This window comes from Talpa occidentalis, unplaced genomic scaffold, assembly GCF_014898055.3.
Source record: "Talpa occidentalis isolate TD23 unplaced genomic scaffold, MPIMG_talOcc4v2.1 talOcc4.11, whole genome shotgun sequence".
NCBI lineage: Eukaryota > Metazoa > Chordata > Mammalia > Eulipotyphla > Talpidae > Talpa > Talpa occidentalis.
Window position 1 is genome coordinate 38,055,829 of NW_023601104.1, and position 25,163 is coordinate 38,080,991.

General features: G+C 34.5%; 1 protein-coding gene across 1 annotated transcript; it reads right to left on the minus strand.

Annotated features, from left to right (window-relative positions):
• Nucleotides 1-9,709: 9,709 nt before the first annotated feature.
• Nucleotides 9,710-10,728, minus strand: LOC119237976 (olfactory receptor 4K17-like). Its single transcript, XM_037501784.2, is given in 1 exon segment — nt 9,710-10,728. A coding segment is annotated over 1 exon segment (990 nt). The 5' UTR covers nt 10,700-10,728.
• Between the last annotated feature and the right edge of the window lie 14,435 nt (nt 10,729-25,163).

The following is a 25,163-nucleotide window of genomic DNA, read 5'->3' on the forward strand; positions in this document are numbered from 1 at the left end:
CCAGGGTGTCCTCTTAAATAACCTAGAGAGAAGGATAACTTTTTTAGTGGAATGGGAAAGGGTATTTAATTTTTAGAAATTTTGTTAACATCTGTATCTAAAATGAAATGTATAATTGGAAACACAAACCCTGCTAAAATACCCAAAGAGAAGTTAAACATTTGATTCACATTCCAAGAAGCATAATCTGAGATAGGATTGTTATTCAAATGATTAATTGAGAGTACTTTCACAGGAAGGTAGCAAGCAAGCAGGACACCAAAAGGTTAAAAAAAGATTATGATATCATATGGAGATTAGCTTTATTTCACTACTCCAGTAAAAATATCTGGGTGGGACACCACCAACAATCATTTCCTAAATAACTAAAACTTAAGTTATCTACAGACAAATGTGATGAACTGACATTAAAATCCAGAGAAATTCCCATGAAAACAAAATATAGTAAATACCATGGCATTATGATTCAGATGCAAAGTTAAGTTTCTCGTATATCAGCAATTCAGATCTACAGTTAAGTGGAATTCATTTAGTGAAAGAAATGGATTAGAAAAATATATCAGTGCCATAAAATACATAGAAGAAAACATAGGTGAAACACTTCATTTTTCAGGTTTTGTTGATGTGCTTCTGGATTCATCTCCAACAGTAAGAAAAACAAAAGAAAATATAATTGGGTCTACATCAAACTAAAAAGCTTATCCACAGTAAAAGAAGCTATAACTTAAATGAAATGAGACAAAATATCTGCATGCCATATAACTGACAGGGGACTTGATTTCCAAGATCTAAAAATAATTCATACAACTCAACAAAATGAAAACTATTAACTCAAATAAATGGGCAAAAATGATAAATATTCACTCTGTTAAAGATATAGATGGCCAACAAGCATGTGAAAGAATTCTCAACATTATTTATAGTCTGGAAAATGCAATTCACGATCACAGTGAGATATCACCTCACACCTGTGGGAATAACTCATGTTAAAGAAACCAGAAATATCAAGTGTTGGTAAAGACATAAAGAAAAAGTAACCCTTACTGCATTGTCGATGGGAATGTAGACTGGTCTAACCCCTATAGAAAACAGTATGGAGTTTCCTCAAATTTAAAGAATGGGTCTGCCATTTGGCCCAGCAATTCCACGCCTATCTACCCAAAATTCAGAAACAAAAACTATGTTCACTGCAGTACACTTTGCAATAGCTGGTCTATGGAATCTGACTCAACTACCCAAAGCAGAGATGGATTAGGAAGATGTTTATATGTGCAGTGGAATACTATTCAGGTATAAAAAAGGTAAACTCTTGCTGTTAGTGACAACATGGAAGGAACTGGAGGGAACATACTTTGCTAAGTGTAATAAATCAGAAAGAGAAAGACAATAGTGGATGGTGTCACTTATATGTGGAATATAGAGAAACAAAGCAAATGGACATAAAGTAAAACCATTAATATACCTTCAAAATTTGAGAGTAGAACTGTCAGTACAAGAGGAGGTGCTGGGGAGACAAGTGGTGAGGAAGCACATTGGACTATGGTAGACTCTGGATGACTATGTCTTTGTGGTGAGTGTAGCAATGTGATCCCATACCTTTTAACTATACACAATGTTATAAACCAAAGGTACCTCAATAAAAAAAAAGAAAGAGGGCCTCCCCGGTGGCGCAGCGGTTGAGCACTGGGTTGCGAAGCTGCTCGCGGCCTCTGCGGCGCCGGTTCGATCCCCGGCTGCTCCCCGGCCACTGGAGGAGGGTCCCACATGGCGCGCAGACCTCTCCTACCGCCCGCTGCTCCCCTCAGCAGTGTACTTCGGTCCTTCTGCCTGCTCTGCTCCCTGCTCTAGCTCTGGTGAATTCTCTCACCCTCCCGCGCTTCTGACTGTACCCAGTGTATGTATAAATAAAACAAACAAACAAATAAATAAATAAATAAAACATGCCTCTATTTAAAAAAAAAAAAAAAAAAAAAGAAAGAAAAACTGTCAGTGGAGAGTTATGTGAGAAATGTATTCACCAAAGTGAAAGATAACTCAGATTCAGAGTCTGACGTAATGAACTCTGAAAGGAAAATCCTTGCAACTATAGTTGATCAATAGACAAAATATTTAGTGTCAATTTTATCACTAGAGTCTAGGAAATCCCTAAATTTTTGAAATACTGTATGTAGTTTTTCTTTCTATGATGAGAATAAATGACAACATATATAATCAAAGTATATCTTTGTTATTAAGAGACCATAAAGTTGAAACTGCAGAGATCACCAGTTTATCACTGCTATCTGTAATGATGGCATTGCTTATATACACCGTTAGGTAAATTGAGAATATTTTCAAGCTAGATGAAGGAAAGATAATTACATCTCTCCCCTCCTTCAAATTATTCCATTTTCTTGGCTTTCTTTTACTTTTTATCTGTTTCCTTTTTTATCCTTTTAAATCACAAGGGTGGTGTAAAGGAGAGCTGGTGAACAATGAAAACCATGACCTCATCATGAGCCCACGTTTCTTCATGTCTTGTACTGAGAGCTCAGAAGCATAGAATAAGGATGAAATAAATATTCTCCTAAAGGATTAAGAATGGTATATATATGGGGCCTCCCCGGTGGCACAATGGTTGAGCGCGGGGTTGCGAAGCTGCCCGCAGCCTCTGCAGCGCCGGCTGCCGGGTGAGGGTCCCACATGGCGCACAGACCCCTCCTGCCATGCCAGCTGCTCCCCTCAGCAGTGTACTTCATCACTCTGCCTGTTCTACTCCCCGCTCTGGCTCTGGTGAATTCTCTCACCCTCCCACACCTCTGACTGTACCCAGTGCTTGTATAAATAAATAAACAAATCTTTAAAAAAAAAAAAAAGAATGGTATATATTTGTTGTGGAAAGGGGGACACATGATAATAGTCTCACAACTTATAAATAAACAGATCACTTATACTACAAATTTATTTAATTTCTGAAGAAAATAACCTGATATTACATTTATGTCCCCTGAGAAATTAAGGAATTTGGCTCTACCATGAAACTTAATTTTTGTCAAGATAAACATTTCCAGGATTAGTTTTCAATGATGAGTTCTATACATATTGGAATAAGTGACATAGTAAACAACTACTAGTTAAAGCAAGGATTAACTGTGCTTGAGAGTTATTTGCTAAAATATGAAAATATACATTAGTAGGTAATAGTTTACCAATAAGTAGTCATTACTGTTTTCTTAAAAAAAATCAATTTAGTAGTTACTAATATTTGTAATATTGGTGGACTGATTATATTACTTATCAGTATAAATCTAATATGTAGGATCATGAGTAGAATAACCATGAGCAGTGTAATTAGTCAGAACTGGTCTGAAAATCTAACTATGTTACTTGTTGAAATTGTGACCTATTTCTTTTCCATTTCCTTAGTAAAAAGAGAGCATTCATCTAATAGACTTGTGAAGATGAATAAGACAATCTACAAGAAGCACTTAAACCTCTCTGGTGCTCAGTGCATGTATAATGCATTTAGCTGCTTCTTTCCTTAGTCATCAAAATACATTTAAAACAATATTGTTACCAAAACTTACCTGCCACAATCTCTAATGAACCCCAACTGCATTCTATTAGCAAAAGACAGAAACACCTTTCTTTAAAGTACCTCCTATTTACATTTTCCCTAAGTTAACAAGCGTAGACTTAGCAACTGTTTAGTAAGTGTATGTGCAAAGGAAGTATCAGACAAGGTGCTTGCTTTTTGGAAACAACTACTTTATTCTCTTTGAAATAGTGCATTCTATTACAGCACCTTTGGAATGGTCACCTGTAATTCACAGAGAATTTTCATAAAAGGAGGTATGAAAACTTTTAAGAAATTAAAAAATTAAGAAATGGAGACAAAGACCTCAGCCTCTGCAGCGCCAGTTCAATGCCCTACCGGCCAAGGAGAACACCACATGGCACAGCAGACCTCTCCTGCCTCGCCCGCTGCTCCCCTCAGCAGTCTCTTCGCTCGGTCTGCCTGTTCTGCTCCCCACTCTGGCTCTGGTGAATTCTCTCACCCTCCCGCGCTTCTGACCTGTACCCCAGTTCTTGTATAAAATAAATAAATAAATCTCTAAAAAAAAGAAATGGAGACTAACTGAATTATTCATTTAGTAGTATTACAATATAGGAAAACATTTTTTTTTACCCTGTCTATAGGTGTTTTCCTCCCAGCTAAGTTTTTTTTTTTTTATTAGTAACAATTCTATCTCCCTGTGTACCTTATCTGAGTATGTATTGCCTAACTTATCAAATCCTCTCAGATCAGGTTTTTTATAAAAATACAAACGTTGAGAATTTCATAATTTTAGAATTCACTAGTTCAAGTTGCTTTTCTTTTTTCTCAGATTAAGAATTTTATTCCTTATAGTAACAGCTATAAGCTATCTTAGCATACAATACTGTCAGATAAAAACAACTTAATCTTCTTCAAATGGCAAGGATATTTGTCATCATGGCAGATCACTGAAATTTGCTAATGTCAAGTGCTATTTGAGAACTGTGAACTTCTAAAGCAGATCTGAGTGCATCTGAGGCACTGCAGTCTAATGATATATCCATCCTTGTTAAGGAGACCTTAGAAATTCCAGTAGGAATACAATAGGAGAAAAGCTGTAATTATCTTTAAAGGACAGAAGCTAAACATGCCCTACAGTGACCACATGTAAAATAGATACATAGAAATATTATTTAATGATAGAAACAATATACATGACACAGATAACTTACTAAACAAAAAATTTGCCCTAAGGCCAGATGAATATTCACTTCTCTGATGTATGTGTGTGATGGTATCTGTTATTGTTGGGTAGAACATTGTCAATGGAAGAGCTTTCCCTCAGTCTGATATATAATTCACCCCTGGCAGATTCAGCCCTGGAAAACCCCTTGGGTGATATTTTCCTCTTCTATGTTCTGGACATAACAGGAATCATGAAAATAATTATCATGGACATCTCTTGGGGAATTTTTTATCAAGAGTGATGGCTTTTGCATATTATAGAGGTCTGAACAGGGAGACAAGGAAAATCACATAAAGTGCAACCAAGCATTCAATATTAGTGAAGTTTTAAATTGTATTTCATTTAAACTGCAAACACTAAAGAGATATCCTCTGCAATCTTCATCCCCTACAATCTACATCCTGAACTACAATGTTAGTTTTTTAGCATCATTGAGCCTACACTGATAACATCGTTACCACTCAAGGTTGATAGTTTACATTCAAGTTCATTCTCGGCATTGAACATTCTATGAGATTTTGACATTGATATATATTCATCATAGTAGTTTTGTATTGTAGTATTGTACAGAATAAATTCATGGCATTAATAGTCCTCTGGGTTCTGATTACTTATTCTTCCCTCTCCTTTAACCTCTTGGAACTCTTGATGTTTTCAGTGACTCCATAGTTTTACCATTTCTACAGTATTGTATGTTTAAAATCATATAGAATGTAATATGCATGTATATAAGAATCTTTTATGTCTTTTCAGGCTGGCTATATTAATTATAGTATTGAATAATATTTCATTGTCTGGAATTACCACAGATACTTATCCACTTACCTATTGAAGAACAGTTCTATTACATCCAATTTTTGTGTATATGAAAAAGTTGTTGTAAACATCAACTGTAGGTTTTTGTGTGGAAAGAAGTTTTCTGTGCATTTTCTCAAATATCAAGGAATGTGATCACTGAATTGTGTGGTAAAATTTTCTTTAAATTTTTTTTTCTTTAGTTTTGTAAGGAACTACTAAACTACTGTTTTGCATTCCCATCAGCAATGAATGAAGGTACTTGTTGTTCCATATTGTTATCTGCATTTGTGTTATCAATGTTTTGTATTTAGTCATTTCCATAGTTTTGCAGTGGTATCTCAATTGTTCCAGTTTTCAGTTCTCTAATGTTACATGATGTTGAACATATTTCCATATTCTTATTTGTTATTTTTATATATTCTTTTTTTAATATTCATTTATTTGTAGAAGGCGTGTGGTATAGGCCAGCAATGTGGGGGGGTGAGAGGATTCACCAGTGACAAAGTGGGGAGCAGAACAGGTGGATTTTCTGAGATACACTGCTATGGGGAGCAGTGGGTGAGACAAGTCTGCTGCATCATATTTGGGTTAGCTCCCTGGCCAGGGATAGAACTCAGGCTATTCTTTAGTGAGTGTTTGCCCAGTTTTAAATCAGGTTGTCTTTTTAATGTTGAGCTTTGAGAGTTCTTTGTGTATATTGGATGACATTCCTTTATAAGATATTTGGTTTACAAATATTTAGTTCTTTTTTTTTAAAGATTTATTTATTCATTTATACAAGCACTGGGTACAATCAGAAGCGCGGGAGGGTGAGAGAATTCACCAGAGCCAGAGCGGGGAGCAGAGCAGGCAGGACCAAAGTACACTGCTGAGGGGAGCAGCGGGTGGCAGGAGAGGTCTGCGCGCCATGTGGGACCCTCGCCCGGCGGTCGGGGATCGAACCGGTTCTGCAGAGGCCGTGGGCAGCTTTGCAGCCCAGCGCTCAACCGCTGCACCACCATCGGAGGCCCCAAATATTCAGCTCTTTAGTTACTTATGTGCTCAATCACTTGACTGTCTTTCTTGGATCAGAAGTTTTCAATTTTAATGAAGGCCAGATTATCAGTTATTTTTACATACATCATATCTTTGGTCATTGCCACACTCAAGGTCATTTAGAATTTTTCATATTATATTCTAGAAGATTGATATTTTGCATTTTAATTTAGATCTGTGATCTATTTTGAGTTATTTTTATAAAGGGTATACCGTTTATGTTTAAGTTATTTTTTCTTTTTTGCACCTGGATGTCTAGTTGTTTCAACACCATTTGATGAAGAGATTATCTTTGATATGTTCTATTGTCTTTGCTCCTATGTGCAAGATAAGTTGTCTATATTTATGCCTCAACTTCTGGGATTTCCATTCTGTTTGTTTATACTTATTAATTCTTTTAGTGATACCATAATGTTTTATTTAGTGTAGCTTTATAATATATCTTAGAGTCAATGAAAAATATATTTTGTGGACATGTCAAATAGAATAATGATATTTGCAGGATGTGAAGGAGTTCTCTAAATGTCTTGGCAATTTTCCTACTCTCTAATAGTTGTTACTGTCGCTCTCCTATCACAGCTTTCAAGCTATTCTTAAATGTTTTGTCTTTTGACTGGGACAATCACAGTAGAATCTCTGAGGTGTTCGCACTTATAATGTGTACTTATTTCCAATCTGCATCTCTTTCAGTTATTGTTCATATTCACAAACTTGATTTGTTCTGTAGAATGGCAATATTTATTATTTAATAAAGCTTTGGGGAAAAATGATAGGAATTAGGGATTTACCAGAAATGTCTTCTGAAATAGCTACATTATATCTATTATAATAACTTAATATTATATGATAATATTATAAAAGATAAGGAAATAACTTATGTGTTTTAAAATCTGTCAGTTCTTAAATTCTGCCATTCACCAAAGTTAAAAAAAGAATGCTTACTGTGTTACTCAAATGATTTTCATTGAGTGATCACATAGGTGCATTTTACTATTTTCTATTGTTTCTATAACCCACTAGTTACCACTACCTGAAATTTCTGTCCTATATTTCAAGTTCTTTATTCATTAAAAACTAGTTTTGAACTAATTCACTGGCATATATGCAATCTCTGTTCATTGCCGCACTATTTGCAATAGTCAAGTTATGGAAACAATCTAACATTGACACGTGAGTAGATAAAGATATATTACATATATGGGGTTCCCTAGTGGCTTAAAAGTTTATGCTCCAGCCTGGGTTGGACCCCTGACCAGGGAGTTAACCCACATGGCACAGAAGACCTCTCCTGTCTTGCCTTCTTCTCTCTTTAGCATTGTATTTCAGTAGATTTCCCATTCTGCTTCTCAACTGTTTCTGGTGAATCCTCTCACCACTGCACCTTAGACCTACATCCAAGTTCTTCTACACATAAATCAATCAATCAATCAATCAATATTTTTTAAAAAGCATATTATATATATATACAATAAAATATAATTTTACAAAAAAATGAACTCTTGCAGTTTGCAACAACATGGATGGAACTGGAAGAGTGTATGCTATGTGGGCAAAAAACAGGAAGAAGACAGATACTGATGATTTCATCATATGTAGAATATAAAGTTACAAAACCAAAGGAATGGTGAAAAGTAAACCAAAATATACACTCATATTGAGAATACTAAAGGAGAGGGCAGGTGAGGAGCAAAAGAGGGACGGGGCCCAGTAGTCTATGATTGAGGATTATTGGTGTTTTGATGGTCGGTATGGTATGTTAATATGCATTTGAGGAGGTGTGATCTTACAGCCCTAAATTATACACAGTGTTGTAAAACAATATTATCTCATTAAAATATACAAAAATCAACATATCACATTATTTTAATGAATTAAAATAAAAGACAGTTAACTCCAGATATGTATCATTGAAGATCTAATATACTATATTTCAAGTACAGCTCCATTTCTATACTTGTTTTGGGAGATAATGTGTCTTATAATGAATTTTGTATAAATGTGAATTTTTAAATATTTAGGAATGTGGAAGGTTTTGAAAACAAAATTAAAATTGAAAATATTCTAGTTTTGTAATATGGTCAATGATATACAAATGTTGATATATAAAAACCTACCAAAAATAGTTTTTATCTTTTGTTATCAAGACTTCACTTTGCTTGCAAATAGACTTGTTAAAAGATAAAATAAAACTTCCATATCACTGATTTTTATCTCCTGTTCAATGACATATATTACAGAGAAGATTAAATGACAATTTTTGAATGAATTTATTCAAATTTTCAGCGAAACAAACTGTGAATTGTGATTTACTAATGGTAACTAGAAGTGACATGATGACATCCAAATTACATAATATTTATTCTCCAGAAAATCATAGTGTGTGTTATATCCGATTTGATAAATATATAATAAATTCCAATTATTACTAGGGATAAAATCAGTATCTCTCTGAGTTTTGCACCTTTTTTGAGTCAGGAAAATAGTTTTTTGAAATTGAGAAATAGGAATAGGAGTAAATTTTTGTTAGAGTAAGTTTTTGTTAGACAACTAAAAGCACTGACAGCTCTCATTTTGAGGAAATAAAAAAATAATTAGTATTTTTTGATAGTGTGGGTAGATACTAAAACTCAGAGTCACTCTTTTCCTAGGAAGTAGCACATATGAGTGTTGACTCACATTAATATCACAGAGAAGACAGAGAAGCAACCTTGGGTCTACCACAACAACCAAACATTCTGACTATTCATAAGTGTCATGGTCTTTCTGAGGATTGACTGTGCTTTCTCCTTCCACTGATACTTTCTGAATACATTGAAAAAAAATATATTTACTAACTCCCCTTAAATTCAAGTTAGTTTCTCATTGAAAGTATTGGCAACATCTTAAAAAAAAAAAAAAAAACTGAAACCATTTATTTCTTTTTGGCATTATATTCAAATGTAATGTGTTGTTTTTATAAATTTGCTGTGCTTTACTTGGCTTACTTTGTATGGATCCTATCACATTTTTAAAAAAGAAACCCTACTATGGTAGTAACACTTGATGCAGGAATCAAAAATAGCACTTCAATTAAAAATAAGTAAATGAATTTAATTTTTAAAAAAGGAAACCCTTTAGAAACCTAAAATTACCTTGTGTCTGACTTCTACATTTTACCTAGTAACTTCTCTAGGACTCACAAAGGCACTCCCAAGTTTCTTCATGGCTGTCTTCATTTCTTTGTTTCTCAGGGTATAGATAATTGGATTCAAGATAGGGGTGACAATGGTATAAAATACAGCAAGGAATTTATCCACTGAGTGGTTGCTGGAGGGCCAGATATAGATGAAGATGCAGGGGCCAAAGAAGAGAATCACCACAGTGATGTGGGCAGTCAAAGTGGAACGGGCTTTGGCCTGGCCAGCAGAAGAGTGGCTCCTGATGGTCATGAGGATCAGACTGTAGGAGATAAGCAAAATAATGAAACAGCTCAGAGAGATCATCCCACTATTAGCAACAATGACTATCTGTACAATGTAGGTATCTGTGCAGACAAGCTTAGTAACCAGAGGGAGATCACAGAAAATGCTGTCCACTACATTGGGACCACAGAAAGGCAAGTTCACAACAAAGGGTATCTGAAGCCCTGCATGAAGGAGACCTAAGAACCATGAGGTCATGACCAGTAAGACACACACCTTCCTGCTCATGATGGTCATGTAATGTAGTGGCTTACAGATAGCCACATATCTGTCATAGGCCATGGAGACCAGAAGTACCATTTCAACTCCACCCAGGAAGTGAAGGAGAAAGATTTGTGTGAAGCATCCAGCAAAGGAAATAGTCTTATGCTGTTTTATCAAGTTTACAATCATCTTTGGGGTAGCAAATGAAGCAAGCGTCAAATCCACAAAGGAGAGGTTCCCAAGGAGAAAGTACATGGGGGTGTTTAAGCTTGAGCTGTAAAACACTGTGACCACAATGAGAAGGTTACCCGAGACTGTGAGCACATAGATAACCGAGAAAAGTACAAAGAGAAGAAACTGAATATCATGGGAGCTGGTCAGTCCCAGCAAAATGAATTCTGACACTTGGGACTGATTCAATTGTTCCAGGGACTCCATGTATGGCTTGTTCTGGGATGATCTGTAGAGAGAAAAAGAGAATAATATATAATGTAAATTGCTGATATTTCTCTTCCCTTTGAGTCTTTTAATCATTATTTGTTTTTGAAATTGAGTATTACCTTTTTTATCTCTAGAAGGAGGGCTTATCATCAAAATTTTCTACCTCTAACATTGGCTAGTAAGCAATAATTTATTGATTGATATATTTCTTGGTTCACACAAACAATCCATGAGCCCAGATGCTTCTTCATAGGACAAAGGAGATACTATCACGTTGAAGAGTTTTGTGTTTTTCCCATGAGATGAAATCCCTTAGTCTGAATTCTTGGAAGAATTTTGGGGCTCTGAAAATGGATGAATCTGGGTGTTATTGTCTGCCCACAATTGCCTTAAGGAATTCTGTTTTAGTTCTGAATCAGCCCCAGAGTTAAGAATGTCTGTGATCCTGGAGCTCTGGATAGTTGAGTGAGTAAGATTGGAGTGAACCTGGCTGCTTTTTCATTCTTGAATTTCTACCAATCCAAAGTGATAGATATCGGATATCTACACACTCTTGGAAAGCCTTTCTGGCAGAGACTATTATCCTAATGTGTCTCAGCTCTTTATACCTTGTCTGCTGTGACTGAAGCCCAAATACTAGATAGTTCTTACAAGATCCATATGTTACAAGGGCAGCTGTGGCTAAGCAGCAGGAATATATATTCTGTTTCTCAGTGGCCCTGTCTTATCTAAGAAGGGTCATATATTACAGAGGGAGCAAGGAAGACTGAGAAGTATAAGAATTATCACTTGTGACATCTAAATATCACAGCATTTAGATTTATTGCCACATCACACGTGTTTTTATAAAACTATTCTTTGAGAGAACCAGGTTTTGCAATTCATATATTAGTCATATATTTTCCATCAGACCTCTATTCACATGCAAAACAATACTGACCTGAATATTGTGGGCCACAGTCCATAATGGACCTCAGTCTGAAGAAGCCATTCTAACTTCCTTAATTCTGACAAAATTGGCAGAACATTATTGTCCAATCTGGAGGATACTGTTTTTTTTTTTTTTGGTGTGTGTTTGTGTGTGCGTGTCTGATGCACAAACAACGTGAATAGGAGTACAGTTAATCACCAGGCGAGAAATGAAATTCAGTGTCATGATTTCCATGCTTTTATGACTAGGATGTGAGAAGAATGAGTATGATGCATATTGAAATAGAGATGAAAGCTTGGGACTAAGAACCAGGTTTCCCGCTGTCGGTGCCTCATCTTTCTTTCCAGATCTCAGTTTCCCGGACTTAGAAAAAAAAAAAAAAAAAGGTTGTGCTCAACCTCTGAATTCCTTTAAGCATAGTTCTACTGGACCTGTTGTTGTGATACCCATTACTGTCCTTTATGGAGCTGTTATTACATCCTCACTTCAGAGTTTTATTGCTTATTAGATAGTTTGATTTTAATTTTCAACCAATTCAGATATAAATAATACTTACAAATTGTTGCCTGAAGTTTCTCTATGAGTGTTTTTTTGCCTTCTTTATAGGTAGTGTATTTTTTATTTTCTTTTCCCAAGGAACCCATCACATCCCTCTGAGCTTGTCCTCCACTAAAAGTACCTTACAGTTCAAAATGTTTTGTCATTTTCCATATTTCAAAACTTTACAATATGCAGAACCTTTGTGACTAATCTTCCTCTTCTCAGAACTTATCATAAGGCAATGATTAACTACTATGTGCTATAAAATCTTTATGGTAGCATTGTATATGCAAAAATTTGAAGCAGTAAATGGGGCTTTCTGAGTGTATATAATTGGAAATTTGGACTGCAATGTTATGCCAACAGTGAGATGATGCTTGTGATGCTTGAAACAACTGTTTAAGAACATGGAAAATGTTTTTTTTTTTTTTTTTTGTGGGACCCTTGCCTGCTGCCGGAGAATTAACCGATGAACCGGCGCTGCAGAGGCTGTAGGCAGCCTCGCAGCCCAGCTCTCAACCACTGCGCCACCAGGGGAGGCCCGAAAATGCTTGCTTTTTTAAAAGTGAAAAAATGCACTATAGAAAGAATTCCTCCTAATGATCTTTTTTAACAATAACTTATAAAAACAATAATATTAACTTTCAGATAATAATATTATAGTCATTTCATTCAATAGTAATTCCAACAACAGATATATCTATAAGGGAAACGTGTCTTTTTATTAATAGTCAGAAAAAATGCAATGTAAAAAGAAAACATCTAGAACATTGGGTCCCAGGCATGAAACACTGTTTTGAAATCTTGAAAGATCTATGTTATCCATTATTTTTCATATCACTCTTATGAGTAATTATGCTATATACCAAAAATTATAATTAAGAATGTGAGACCTTAAAAGATTAATTTTTATTAAAATTTGTGAGAAAAGGATTTGCCATATAATCTAGCATTGTGTGTCACACAATAAATGTTACTTCTTGTTATTATTCCTATTATTAACTTCCACACCTTTATACAGATTGGAATTCAAGCTTGGGAATTCATGACATGAAAGTTAAATGTTATTTAACCATAGATTTAAAGATTACCTCCAGTAGAGTCTTGTATAGCATCATAAGCTTTAAATATTATAATTTTGGATAATACAATTAGAATTAATAGGCAAATACCTACTGAAAAATAAAGTGTTAGATAATTGAAAAAGTTTCACTATTACCATTTTAGAGCATATAGTAATTTATCTGTATTATATAGTCCCATTTGAGTAGAAGTGCCTGCTGCCAAGAGTAAAAATTCTTATATGGCCTCGTTTATCAGTGAGCTTTCTTGGTATGGAACTCATACTGTGCTTTCCTCACAGCAGACTATAGTCTACTCTACAGCATAAAACCTCAGTCTTTACTATGACCATTAGCAACAGCAAAAACATGAGACTCAACATTGAGTTGAACGTTATGGTTCACTAGATGATCATTGGACAACAGTTTGAAACCCATGCATACCTAGGGAGCAACTTCCTATAATGGCAGCTTAGAATTTTTTCTTCTATATTATAGGACTTTTTTTTTTTTCAGCCTGAAGTTGGATGTTTCATACATTTGTATCTCATGTGAAATACTTTGGATTTCAGGGTAAAGCATTATTAAAGTTTGAATGTTGCCTTTCATTTTCCCCATACTCCTTTCACCAGAACAATAGACTCCCCTGCTCTGGTGTCCTGTGTTTTGCCATAGCAGAAATATTTTGCAAACCTTTTCTTGTTTAGAAGATGATTTCAGTTTCAAGGATTTGATCTGATGCTCTGAACTTCTCTGAATTTAAGTTGTTGTTCTCCAATCAACTAATAAATAATAATCATATATGATAGATTCTCCCAACCTGAGACTACTTTTTCATGACTGATAACAAATTTTATTGATTATTTTTGCAATTGTTGTCTCAAGATTCAAACATTCATTTCCATTTGCAATACAGAATATAGGTTGCCATGTTTCTGAGAAATTTTACTTTTTTATAGGTAGATTTTGTGGGGGACATTAGTCTCATTATTTTGTATGCCTTCTCTTACAGTCCAGAAAGAATAGTTCTAAGTTCATAACAAAATATGAAATTATTTGAAACACATTAAATGTAAATTTAGAGGACTCCTCTAATGGAGATTTTTTTCAACTGCTATAATATGATAATCTTAAGAAAACTTATTTGGACACTGTATCATCAATCAAAATCTCTTTCAACTGTTATGAAATGTTTTAACAATAGAAGCACAAAAGGTAATAGGAAAGCAAAAAATAAGATATCTATTTTGGATGAGTTGTAATTGACAAATACATTGACATTCTTTTGCTCACCAGTTCAGAAGCAGTTACAATGAGTTCAGATGGCAAAATATCTCGATGGCCAGGAGCCTTCTGCATACATAGGTCCTTAAGTGGGAACAGATCATGAAGTAGATGAACTGCAATCTGGGGACTTCCTAATATAGTTTCTGCTGTTATTAGGTAGTGTCCAGTAAGTGCTGCAAAGATCAGGAAATATCGTAAGTGATTCTAATGGGAATTCTGTCTGTTGAGGGAATAATGCTTCATAAGTAAATATTTCGTGGCAGTGTAGTGTTAGATAGTTTGAATATGACAGATGAAATCAAGCCTGCTAGGGAGATGGGAGAGGAGTTGATGCTAATGGTTTGCTTTCTTCTCTCTCTTCAGCAAGGTTAAGACTGGTGTTTGTTTTTGTTTTGTTTTTTTTTTTCTGTAATTTTGATTTGTAAAATTAATTAGATGAAGCAAACATTGTTGGTACCAATTCCAGAAAATGAATGGTCATTTCTAGCTTTATTATTTATATGACTCATTTTCAAATAAAATTTCTACAAGAATTTTACTTACAATGATGGGTGGTGTGAGAGTTAAAATGATTTAGAGTATTGAGAATTAAGTATAATAAAGAGACAGGGCAGTGAAATATAGCTTGAGATTCCATGATTGGTTCTGGACTCTTTTTTTTTTCATTTATAAAGAACTTTATTTTTATAAATTGACAGAACTTATGTCTTTAACTTATTTTCAAAGTTCAGAAATAAAATCATGTTTATATATAATATACATTTATTAAAAACATAATATACACCTATGAATATTTTGGTGTGCCTATATGATTATTTAGTTTAAAGTAGACACATATTTAAATGTATCTACATAGCTGTATAAAATATATACACATAGATCTATTTATACTAGTGCATTTACTTGTGTGTATATATACATATAAAACCAAAAATCAATAGTAATGATAGTAGACTATAATGAAAAAAGCCCATTACCCACAGCAGACAAATTTAAAACAAAATAATAACCACGAAAATAAGGGAGACCACTATGCAGTAAATTTATAAACTTTATCAGTAGATATAATTTACAATTTATTCAAATGGGAGTATATACCATTCTCATCAACAGGATGATGTATATAGCCAAGACAGTTACTTTTGTCCTATATGTATGCATCCTAACAAATACAGTTGTTCCTTTAAGTCTACACATAGTAAAACTTAAAGATGCATGATTTATTAAATGATCTTTTTTTAACATGGTTCATTATATATAGTTTATTTAACTTTTTAAAATTGAGAATAGCATTGGTTTACAACATTGTATATGATTTAGAGGTATAGGGTTATACCCTTCAGATGTATGTTAGCACATTACACCCACCACCAAAGCACCAATAATCTTCCACCATAGACCATTATGATTGCAACCCATTTTGCTCTTACCCTCTCTCACTTCCGCTGTAGTAGTCTCAGTTCTGCAATCAGATGGTTAGGGTTTGCTATTGGTTTGGTTTTGTCTGACCATTTGTTTTTCCACCGTATCCCACATATGAATGAAACCATCTGGAACACCTGACTTATTTTGTTTAGCACCAGCCTCTTCTGTTCTATCCATGTTGTCACAAATCGCAAGCAGCTTATAAGTTTTTATAGCTGTGTGGTGTTCCATTGTGTGGATGGATGGATTGATGGATGGATGAACGGACACACACACACACACACACACACACACACATACCATCTCTCTAATTCACTCACTCATCTTTCATGATGATTAGATTATTTCCATGATGTGGATATTGTAAATAGTTCTGCAATGAACAGTTCTATCCATGTTGTCACAAATGGCAAGAGTTCATAACTTTTTATAGCTAAGTAGTGTTCCAATGTGTGGATGGATGGATGGATGGATGGAAGGACGAACGGACAGACAGACATACATACACACACACACACACACACACAAACACACACATACCCCATCTCCCTCATTCACTCATCTTGTAGGGCACTTAGATTATTTTCATGATGTGGCTATTGTAAATAATTCTGCAATAAGCAGCAGATGCTGCTCTTCTCTCAGCACTTCTTTGAGAATTTATTCTTTAGCTCTATCATTAAAAAAAAACAAAAACCTGAACTAAGAGTCCTGATTTAGATTCCAGCTATGGCTTCAATCTTTTACAAGGATTATATGATATTTTTGAATTTAGATTTATTTTTTGTAAAATAAAATTAACCCCCTTCAACCTCAAGGGTATACGTTAAAAACAACAGAATAAGAATTCTTTCTAATTAAGTCACAATTAAGCCTCAAGTCCAAGATTTACTTTTTTGAGTGGTATAAATTATACTAATAATCCTGATCTTAGAAAAAAGGAATGAAAACTAATTAAACTAATTGAATAAATTGAATAAATTGTTTCAAAGAGCTTTTGGTTTATTTCTGCTAGGAACTTCCTCTGAGACTGGATGAATAGGCTGCAATGAAGGAGACTAACTTTTCCTGTGCCCTTTATGTGATTAAAGATGAAAAATTGCTCTCTTCAACTGTCATTGCTTTCTTGGTGGGGAAAATTCTGCGAATGCCTAGTACTATGTATCTTTATTAATGAAATCACCTACATGTATTTCTATAAAAGCACTTAAATAGTGTATGTGGAAATGTGTAACAGACAGTTCTTTAGATAGGAAGAAAGTGTATAGTTTCTATTGACAGTGAGTTTTTTTATGGACTAGATAGCCCTCTGGTAATTTTCACTTATCATACCCCAAAAATTTGAAAAATAAAAAATAAGTTTGCTGGTTACTTTACTATTATAAATATTTTCCTAATGAAAAAATTTACCTGTACATTTACTAGAAAAAGCCTGAACATTAAAAGTGTACAATGGGCTTGTTCACATATATTGACCAAGTTTGAAATATTTAAAATAACTGTTTTAGATATAGACAGAACAAGGTAGTATGTTTAGAAAAATGGGGACTCTCTCCTTAATTGTAAAATTGCCAAAACAAATGTATTAGCAGTGCAATTAGATCATTGCACTGAAAAAAAAAGTAATATGATTGTAATCATATGAATTAAATGACAGAAAAATAAATATTTGTACTGTAAGATAGATTAGTGGTTTCTGAAAGGGAAGGGGATGTGTAAATAAGCACAAAGGGGAAAACTTTGTTGTGAAGTATATCATTAGACATTAACAGGGACTTAATGTGATACATACACATGTTGTTCTCAGTGATGCATACCTGAAACATATATGTTATATAATGTTATAATGCAGTGTTACTTCAATTAGAAAATATGTATAGGGCCTCCCTGGTGGTGCAACGGGTTGAGCACTGTGCTGTAAGCTGTCCACAGCCTCTGCAGCGCATGTTCAATTCTCGGCCAGCCAGGAAGATACCCACATGGCGCGGCAGACCTCTCCTGCCACACCCACTGCTCCCCTTAGCAGTGTCTTCTGTCCATCTGCCTGTTCTGCTCCCTGCTCTGTCACTGGTGAATTCTCTCACTCTTCCTTGCCTCTGGCCTGTACCCAGTTCTTGAATAAATACATAAAATATAAATCTTTAAAAATATATATGTATAGATATTTATAGAGGAATTATTGATTAAGTTAATCATTTCTATCACTTAGAATTCCATGTATTTTTTTGTTTAGAAATACTTAATATATCAAAGTAAAAATAGTGGCAAATTAATATGGAATAAAGTAAGTCAATATTTTTCATCTTCTGAATCTGAGATTTTAGATCTAATAATCTAATTGTATGATTAGATTAGATTTCAGATTTGCTCTAGACCTAAATTTACCTAGGCAAGAATTGAATTTTTCCATTATTTTGTCATATTATGCATTGTTTGTCTCTATATTTCAAAGGGATAAAACTAACCCAATGTGTATCCACCAATAATTTAAGCTCAAGCTATAAAATTGCCTCATTGGATCTGGAATGTGAGTGAATTTATCATCAGACTGGCTCATCTTACTGAAATTATACACATTTGTTTATGCTAGTTCAAAATTACCTTTTCTGATGCCTTAATGATCAGAATATTATGGTTTTCATTCAATTATAAATTATATATAAAATGCTTCCTCTTTTATTAAAGTATACAGTTACATCACTTTGTTAGCAAGTTATCAAAACCTACCTGTTCTAGCTGAAGAGTGGTCTGCTGACATTCTTCATGAATACTCCTTGAATATATATGCCAGCCATTGCAGGTTAAAAAAACAGTAACACATACATAAGATACAGGCTGGTGATCAGCCCCCAGAAGGAATTATTAAAATATGCATGCTGGATTTCCATAGAAGTTTATAGCAAGGACATATTTTCTTGTTATTTTAAATGGGTTGTGAATTCACCAAGCGTATCAGTCATGTGAACTTTCTTCAGTGCCTTCTGGAATGCACTAACTCAAATGTTTGGTTAGTGGTGGGTGACATTCATAGAAAATGAATCTATCATGCATGATGCACTTGAGGCATATTCTCTCCCCCTTTCAACATCACACAACCAAAGTGGTATATTTGTTAGTATTGATGAACTCTAACCAAAGTGTGTCGTTGACAATATATTTCAGTCTTGCTGTTGTACTTTCTGTGGATTTTAATAAGTTTATAATGGTATATATCCACCACTATAGTATCCTGCAGCATCGCCTCAGTGCCTCAAACTCCTCTGTGGCCCACCTATGTATCCTTCGTTACCCGTCGTCCCCTGAAAATTACTCTTGTTTTTACCATGCTCATAGTTTTGCTTTTCCAGAACTTCATATACTTGGAAACCTACATGTGTATCCTTCCAACTCAGTAATACACATTGAAGTTACCTTTATGTAGTTCATGGTTTGATAATTAATTTCTATTTAGCACTGAATAAAATTTCATTGTCTGATGTACCACAGTTTATCTATAAACCTACTAAAGGACATTTTGGTTGCTTCCAAGTCTTTGTAATTATTAAGTAAGCTGCTGTAAAAATCTGTTTTCAGTTTTTGTGGATTTACGTTTTCAAGGCATTTGTAAATCCCCAGGAGCATAATCTGGATCATATGCTAAGTGTAGGCTTCATTTCATAAGAAACTGCAAAATTGTCTTTTTGCCTATCTGTGTCATTTGAATTCCCATCAGCAATGCATGAATGTTCTTATTGCTGCACATTTGGTTTTGTCAGTATTCTGAATTTTGGCCATGCTAATAGCTATTTGTAATTTTGTCATTTGATTTGAATTATCCTGATATAGGATGTAAAATATTTTTCGTGTGTTTGCACATTTTAATAAGATTATTTCTTGTTGATTTTTAGGTGTTCTCTGTATATTTAGGATAGAAAACTTTTATCATATTTTGTTTTTCTGCAAATATGTTCTGCCTGTGGATCTTGTCTCTTCATTCTCTTGATATGGTCTTACAAACAGTGGAAATTTTAATTTTAATGAACCCATCTTATACTTCTTTCATACATTGTGTCTTTCTTTGGTGTTATATCTGTAAAGGCATCGTCTAACCCATGGTCAGCTAGATTTTCTTCTGTTATCTTCTAGGAATATTCTAATTTTTCATGTTACATTTGGTTCCCTAATTATTTGGAGTTAATTTTTGTAAAGAGCAAGTTTGATATCTAGATCTTTATTTTTTTACATTTGAATGTCCAGTTGTCTCAGCACCATTTATTGCTTTTATCCATTGTGTTACTTGTGCTCCCTTGTAAAACACTAGTTGAATATATTTATGCAGATCTCTTCTGTTCCTCTGATCTATTTGGCTATATTTCCTTGTATTGTCTTAATTTTGAGAAGGCACTACATTTTGCTCGTACTGTTGTGTTTTGTAATGCACTTTACTATGCATTGCATTATATTTTACAAAGTCATTGTTTTGAGCTTTCAGAATTTCTATAGATATATCAATATTCTTGCAGTGAAATGTAATTCTTTTCTGATTTTAAAACAAGTCCCAGTCATATTTTCTTTCTTTTTTTTTTTAAAGATTGATTTATTTATTTATACAAGCACTGGGTACAATCAGAAGCACGGGAGGGTGAGAGAATTCACCAGAGCCAGAGGGGAGAGCAAAGCAGGCAGACTGATGAAGTACACTGCTGAGGGGAGCAGCTGGCGGCAGGAGAGGTCTGCGCGCCATGTGGGACCTTTGCCCGGTGGCCGGGGATCGAACCGGCGCTGCAGAGGCTGCAGGCAGCTTCGCAACCCAACGCTCAACCACTGCGCCACCAGGGGAGGCCCCCAATCATATTTTCATTAACAGCATCTAAAAACTCACAAATAAAAAATGTACAAAATTGAGTTTTTCTACCAGAAAAATTCATTTTATAAAGACTAAAAGTATTTCACTACAACTCTAGTATTTTGCAAATACTACAAATACATTTTATAAATTTTACAAATATATTTCACAAATACTATAAATATATTTTGTTATTAATTTTTTTATGTTTTGTTATTTTTAATTAAATATTTTATTTTATATAATTCTTACATCTTTTTTCATCTTTGCACAATGTATGCATTTTCATTTTGGTTATATTCCCCATACAATTGCACCCCCCCCCTTATTTTGACTCTAGTCCTTCCATTCCCCGCCCCTCCCTCTCCCCTCTCTCCTCCCCCCTCCCTCCCCCCTCCCCCCCCCCAAGTGTGTCTCTCATTTATAGTTGCTTGTTGATTTTGATTTTTACTTTGTATTCATTAGTCTTCTTTCTGGTCTCTTATTTAGGTTTTCTAAATTCCTGCTATGAGTGAGACCATCCGGTATTTTTCTTTTTCTTTCTGACTTATTTCGCTGAGCATGATCCCTTTTAGATCCATGTTTTGTTATTTTTTGTTACTAAATGCAGTTTTGCATATTTCATCCTTTTGTTGCTATACATAATGTGATCATTTTCCTGAACAAAATTTGCCTTATTGCTATAGTTATTTCAAAATGTTATTATATGATAAGTGGTAAATGTCAACATAACTAAAATCTAATTTTTATTTTTATAACAAAAGTCATAGCCCAGATTGGTTAACTGAGAGAAAAATCCTCCTTCCCCATGTAAAGTGTTCTCTGAGAGAGGTAACAAGAGAATGGGAGAAAAGCAAAGAAAAAAGAGAGAACTAGAAGAGAGAAGGGAATCTTTACCATCTTAAAGCTATTGATAAAGGTTTGTAAATGATTAATTAGTAGAGCTTAGCTGTCAACCATTCAAAAGATTTAGAATTTTCCAAAGTCTTTTGATATTTTGTAGAACTTCGTGATGTTGGTCAGCAATATAAATATAAGTTAATGAATGCAATGCCAGTACAGACTTTAACAAACAATACAACGATGTACTTTAGCAAGCAAATTGTGTTTATTCATATATGTAACCTTTTATTTTTTTCCAGTAGTTGAAAACTTCTGGAAAAGATTACATAGAAATAGGATAGTAAATATATTATAAATAGGGTGCAGTAATCATTTGTAAGCCTAGAGCAGATATTGATAGCAGATTATTTACTCTTTTTTAGAATCAGAAAAAAAAATAGCATCTCATGCAGCCACTAGCAACCTAAAAAATTAAAAATATTTTCTGCCAAGAAATACATACCAGTACTATTGTTACATGATTGTAAGAGGAAGCATTTGGAAGAAAGGAAAATATTCTTGAAGTTGTATATACTGGATGATGTTCCTTTATAAGATATTTAATTTGCAAATATTTAGCACTTTTATGTTTCAGCTTCTCAATCACTTGACATTGTCTTTCTCAGATCAAAAGTTTTTTATTTTAATGAGGTCCAGGTTATCATTTATTTTTTCATGCATCTGTAGTCATTGCCACACGCAAGGTCATTTAATGTTATATTCTTGAAGACTGATGTTTTGCATTTTAATTTAAATCTATGATCTATTTTGAGGTATTTTTATGAAGGTATTTTATTTTTAAACAATCTATGTTTAAATTCTTTTTTATTTATTTATTTTTTTAATTGTTTTTTTTTTTTAAGATTTATTTATTTATTTATACAAGCACTGGGTACAGTCAGAAGCGCGGGAGGGTGAGAGAATTCACCAGAGCCAGAGCAGGGAACAGAACAGGCAGACTGACAAAATACACTGCTGAGGGGAGCAGCGGGCGGCAGGAAAGGTCTGCGTGCCATGTGGTACCCTCGCTGGTGACTGGGGATCAAACCGGTGCTGCAGAGGCTGCAGGCAGCTTCTCAACTCAGCGCTCAACCGCTGCGCCACCAGGGAGTCCCCACATGTTTAAGTTCTTTTTCTTTTTTGCATCTGGAGAAACCGACAAAATTAAACCAAAATAAACCCCCAAATTGAGAGTACTAGAGGAGAGAGCAGGTGAGGAGCAAAAGAGGAAAGGGGCCCAGTGGTCTATGATTGAGGATTATTGGTGTTTTGAGGAGGTGTAAAAATGTGTCTTATAATGAATTGTGTGTAAATATGAATTTTTAAATATTTGGGAATGTAGAAGGTTTGAAAACAAAATTAAAATTCAAAAAAATTCTAGTTTTATGATATGTTCAATGATAGAAATAATGAGAAAATAACCTACCAAAAATAATTTTTTATCTTTTGTTGTCAAGACTTCAGTTTGCTTGCAAATAGACTTGTTAAAGATAAAATATAACTTTCCATATTTGCTGATTTTTATCTCCTGTTCAATGCCATAAATTACAGAGAAGATTAAATGACAATTTGTGAGATGGTATCCCATGAGATGCCATCTTACGCCAGTGAGAATGGCACATATTAAAAAAACTAGCAACAACAAATGTTGGCGAGGGTGTGGAGAAAAAGGAACTCTCCTGCACTGCTGGTGGGAGTGCAAACTGGTCCAACCACTATGGAGAGCTGTGTGGAGATTTCTGGACCTACTAAACATAGAGCTTCCATATGATCCAGCAATTCCACTCCTAGGTATTTACCCAAAGGACACAGAAACATCAATTCCAAAGAGCACCTGCACCCCTATGTTTATAGCAGCACTGTTTACAATAGCTAAGCTTTGGAAACAGCCCAAATGCCCAAAAATAGATGACTGGATCAAGAAGATGTGGTACATATATACCATGGAATATTACTCAGCATTCAAAAAAGATAAACACATGCAATTTGCAGCAACATGGATGGCGCTGGAAGGGATCATGCTCAGCGAAATAAGCCAAAAAGAAAAAGAAAAATACCGGATGGTCTCACTCATAGCAGGAATCTAGAAAACTTAAATAAGGGACCAGGAAAATGAATAACTATAAGAAAGTGAAAATCAAAATCAACAAGAAACTATGAACCAGAGACACTTTTGGGGGGGTGAGGGGCGGGAGGGGAGGGATTGGGGTCAGAATGGGGGGGCTGCAATTGTATGGGGAATATAAAAATAAAATTTATTATTAAAAAAAAATAAAGTCCCAGTCCTAATAAATAAATAAATAAATGACAATTTGTGAAAGAATTTATTCAAATTTTCAACAAAACAAACTCCACTTAATTGTGATTTACTAATGGAAACTAGAAGTGACATGATGGCATCCAAATGACATAATATTTATTCTCCAGAAAATCATAGTGTGTGTTATATACATTTTATTAAATATATTATAAATTCAAATTACTCCTAGGGAAAAAATCAGTTTCTTTTCTGAGTTTTGTAGCTTTTTGTAGTCAGGAAAACAGTTTTGTGCAATTGAGAAATATAAATAAGCAAATAGGAGTAAGTTTTTGTTAGCTAACTAAAGGCACTGACAGCTCTCCTTTGAGTAAATAAAAAAAAAAACAAAACCACATTTGAGTATTTTTTTTGGTAGTGTGGGTAGAGATACCACACCTCAGAATCATTCTTTTCTTAGTTAGTAGCACATGTGAGTGTTGACTCAAACATAAACATCATAGAAAAGACAGAGAAGCAACTTTGGGTCTAGCACAACAACCAAACATTCTGACTATTCAAAAGTGTAGAGGACTTTCTGAGGATTGACTGTGCTTTCTCTTTCCACTGATACTCTCTGAATACATTGAAAAAGCATATATTACTAACTCCCCTTGAATTCAAGTTAGTTTCTCATTGAAAGTATTGGCAGTATCTTAAAAAAAAAAAAATGAAACCATTTATTTTTGTATTATTTTTTAAAGATTTATTTATTTATGCGTACAAGAACTGGGATATAGGCCAGAGGTGTGGGGGATTCACCAGAGACAGAGTGGGGGACACAACAGGCAGATTGACTGAAACACTGCTGAGGGGAATCAGCTGGCGAGTGTCAAGAGAGGTCTGCTGCACCATGGGGGTCACCTCCCTGGCTGGGGATCCCACTTCTGCTGCAGTGGCTGAAGATTGTTTCATAGTGCTGCATCTTAACCCCTTGTGCCACCAGGGAAGCCCAAACCATTTATTTTTTGTTGGCATTACATTCAAATGTAATGTGTTATTTTTATAAATTTGCTGTGTTTACTTGGCTTACTTTGTATGGATCCTATCACATTTTTAAAAAAGAAAACCTACTATGGTGTAACACTTGATGGGGGAATCCAAATAGCACTTCACTTACAAATAAGTAAATGAATTTAATTTTTTAAGTAAAGAAACCCTTTAGAAACATAAAAATTACCTTATCTCTAACTTCTACATTTTTCCTACATATC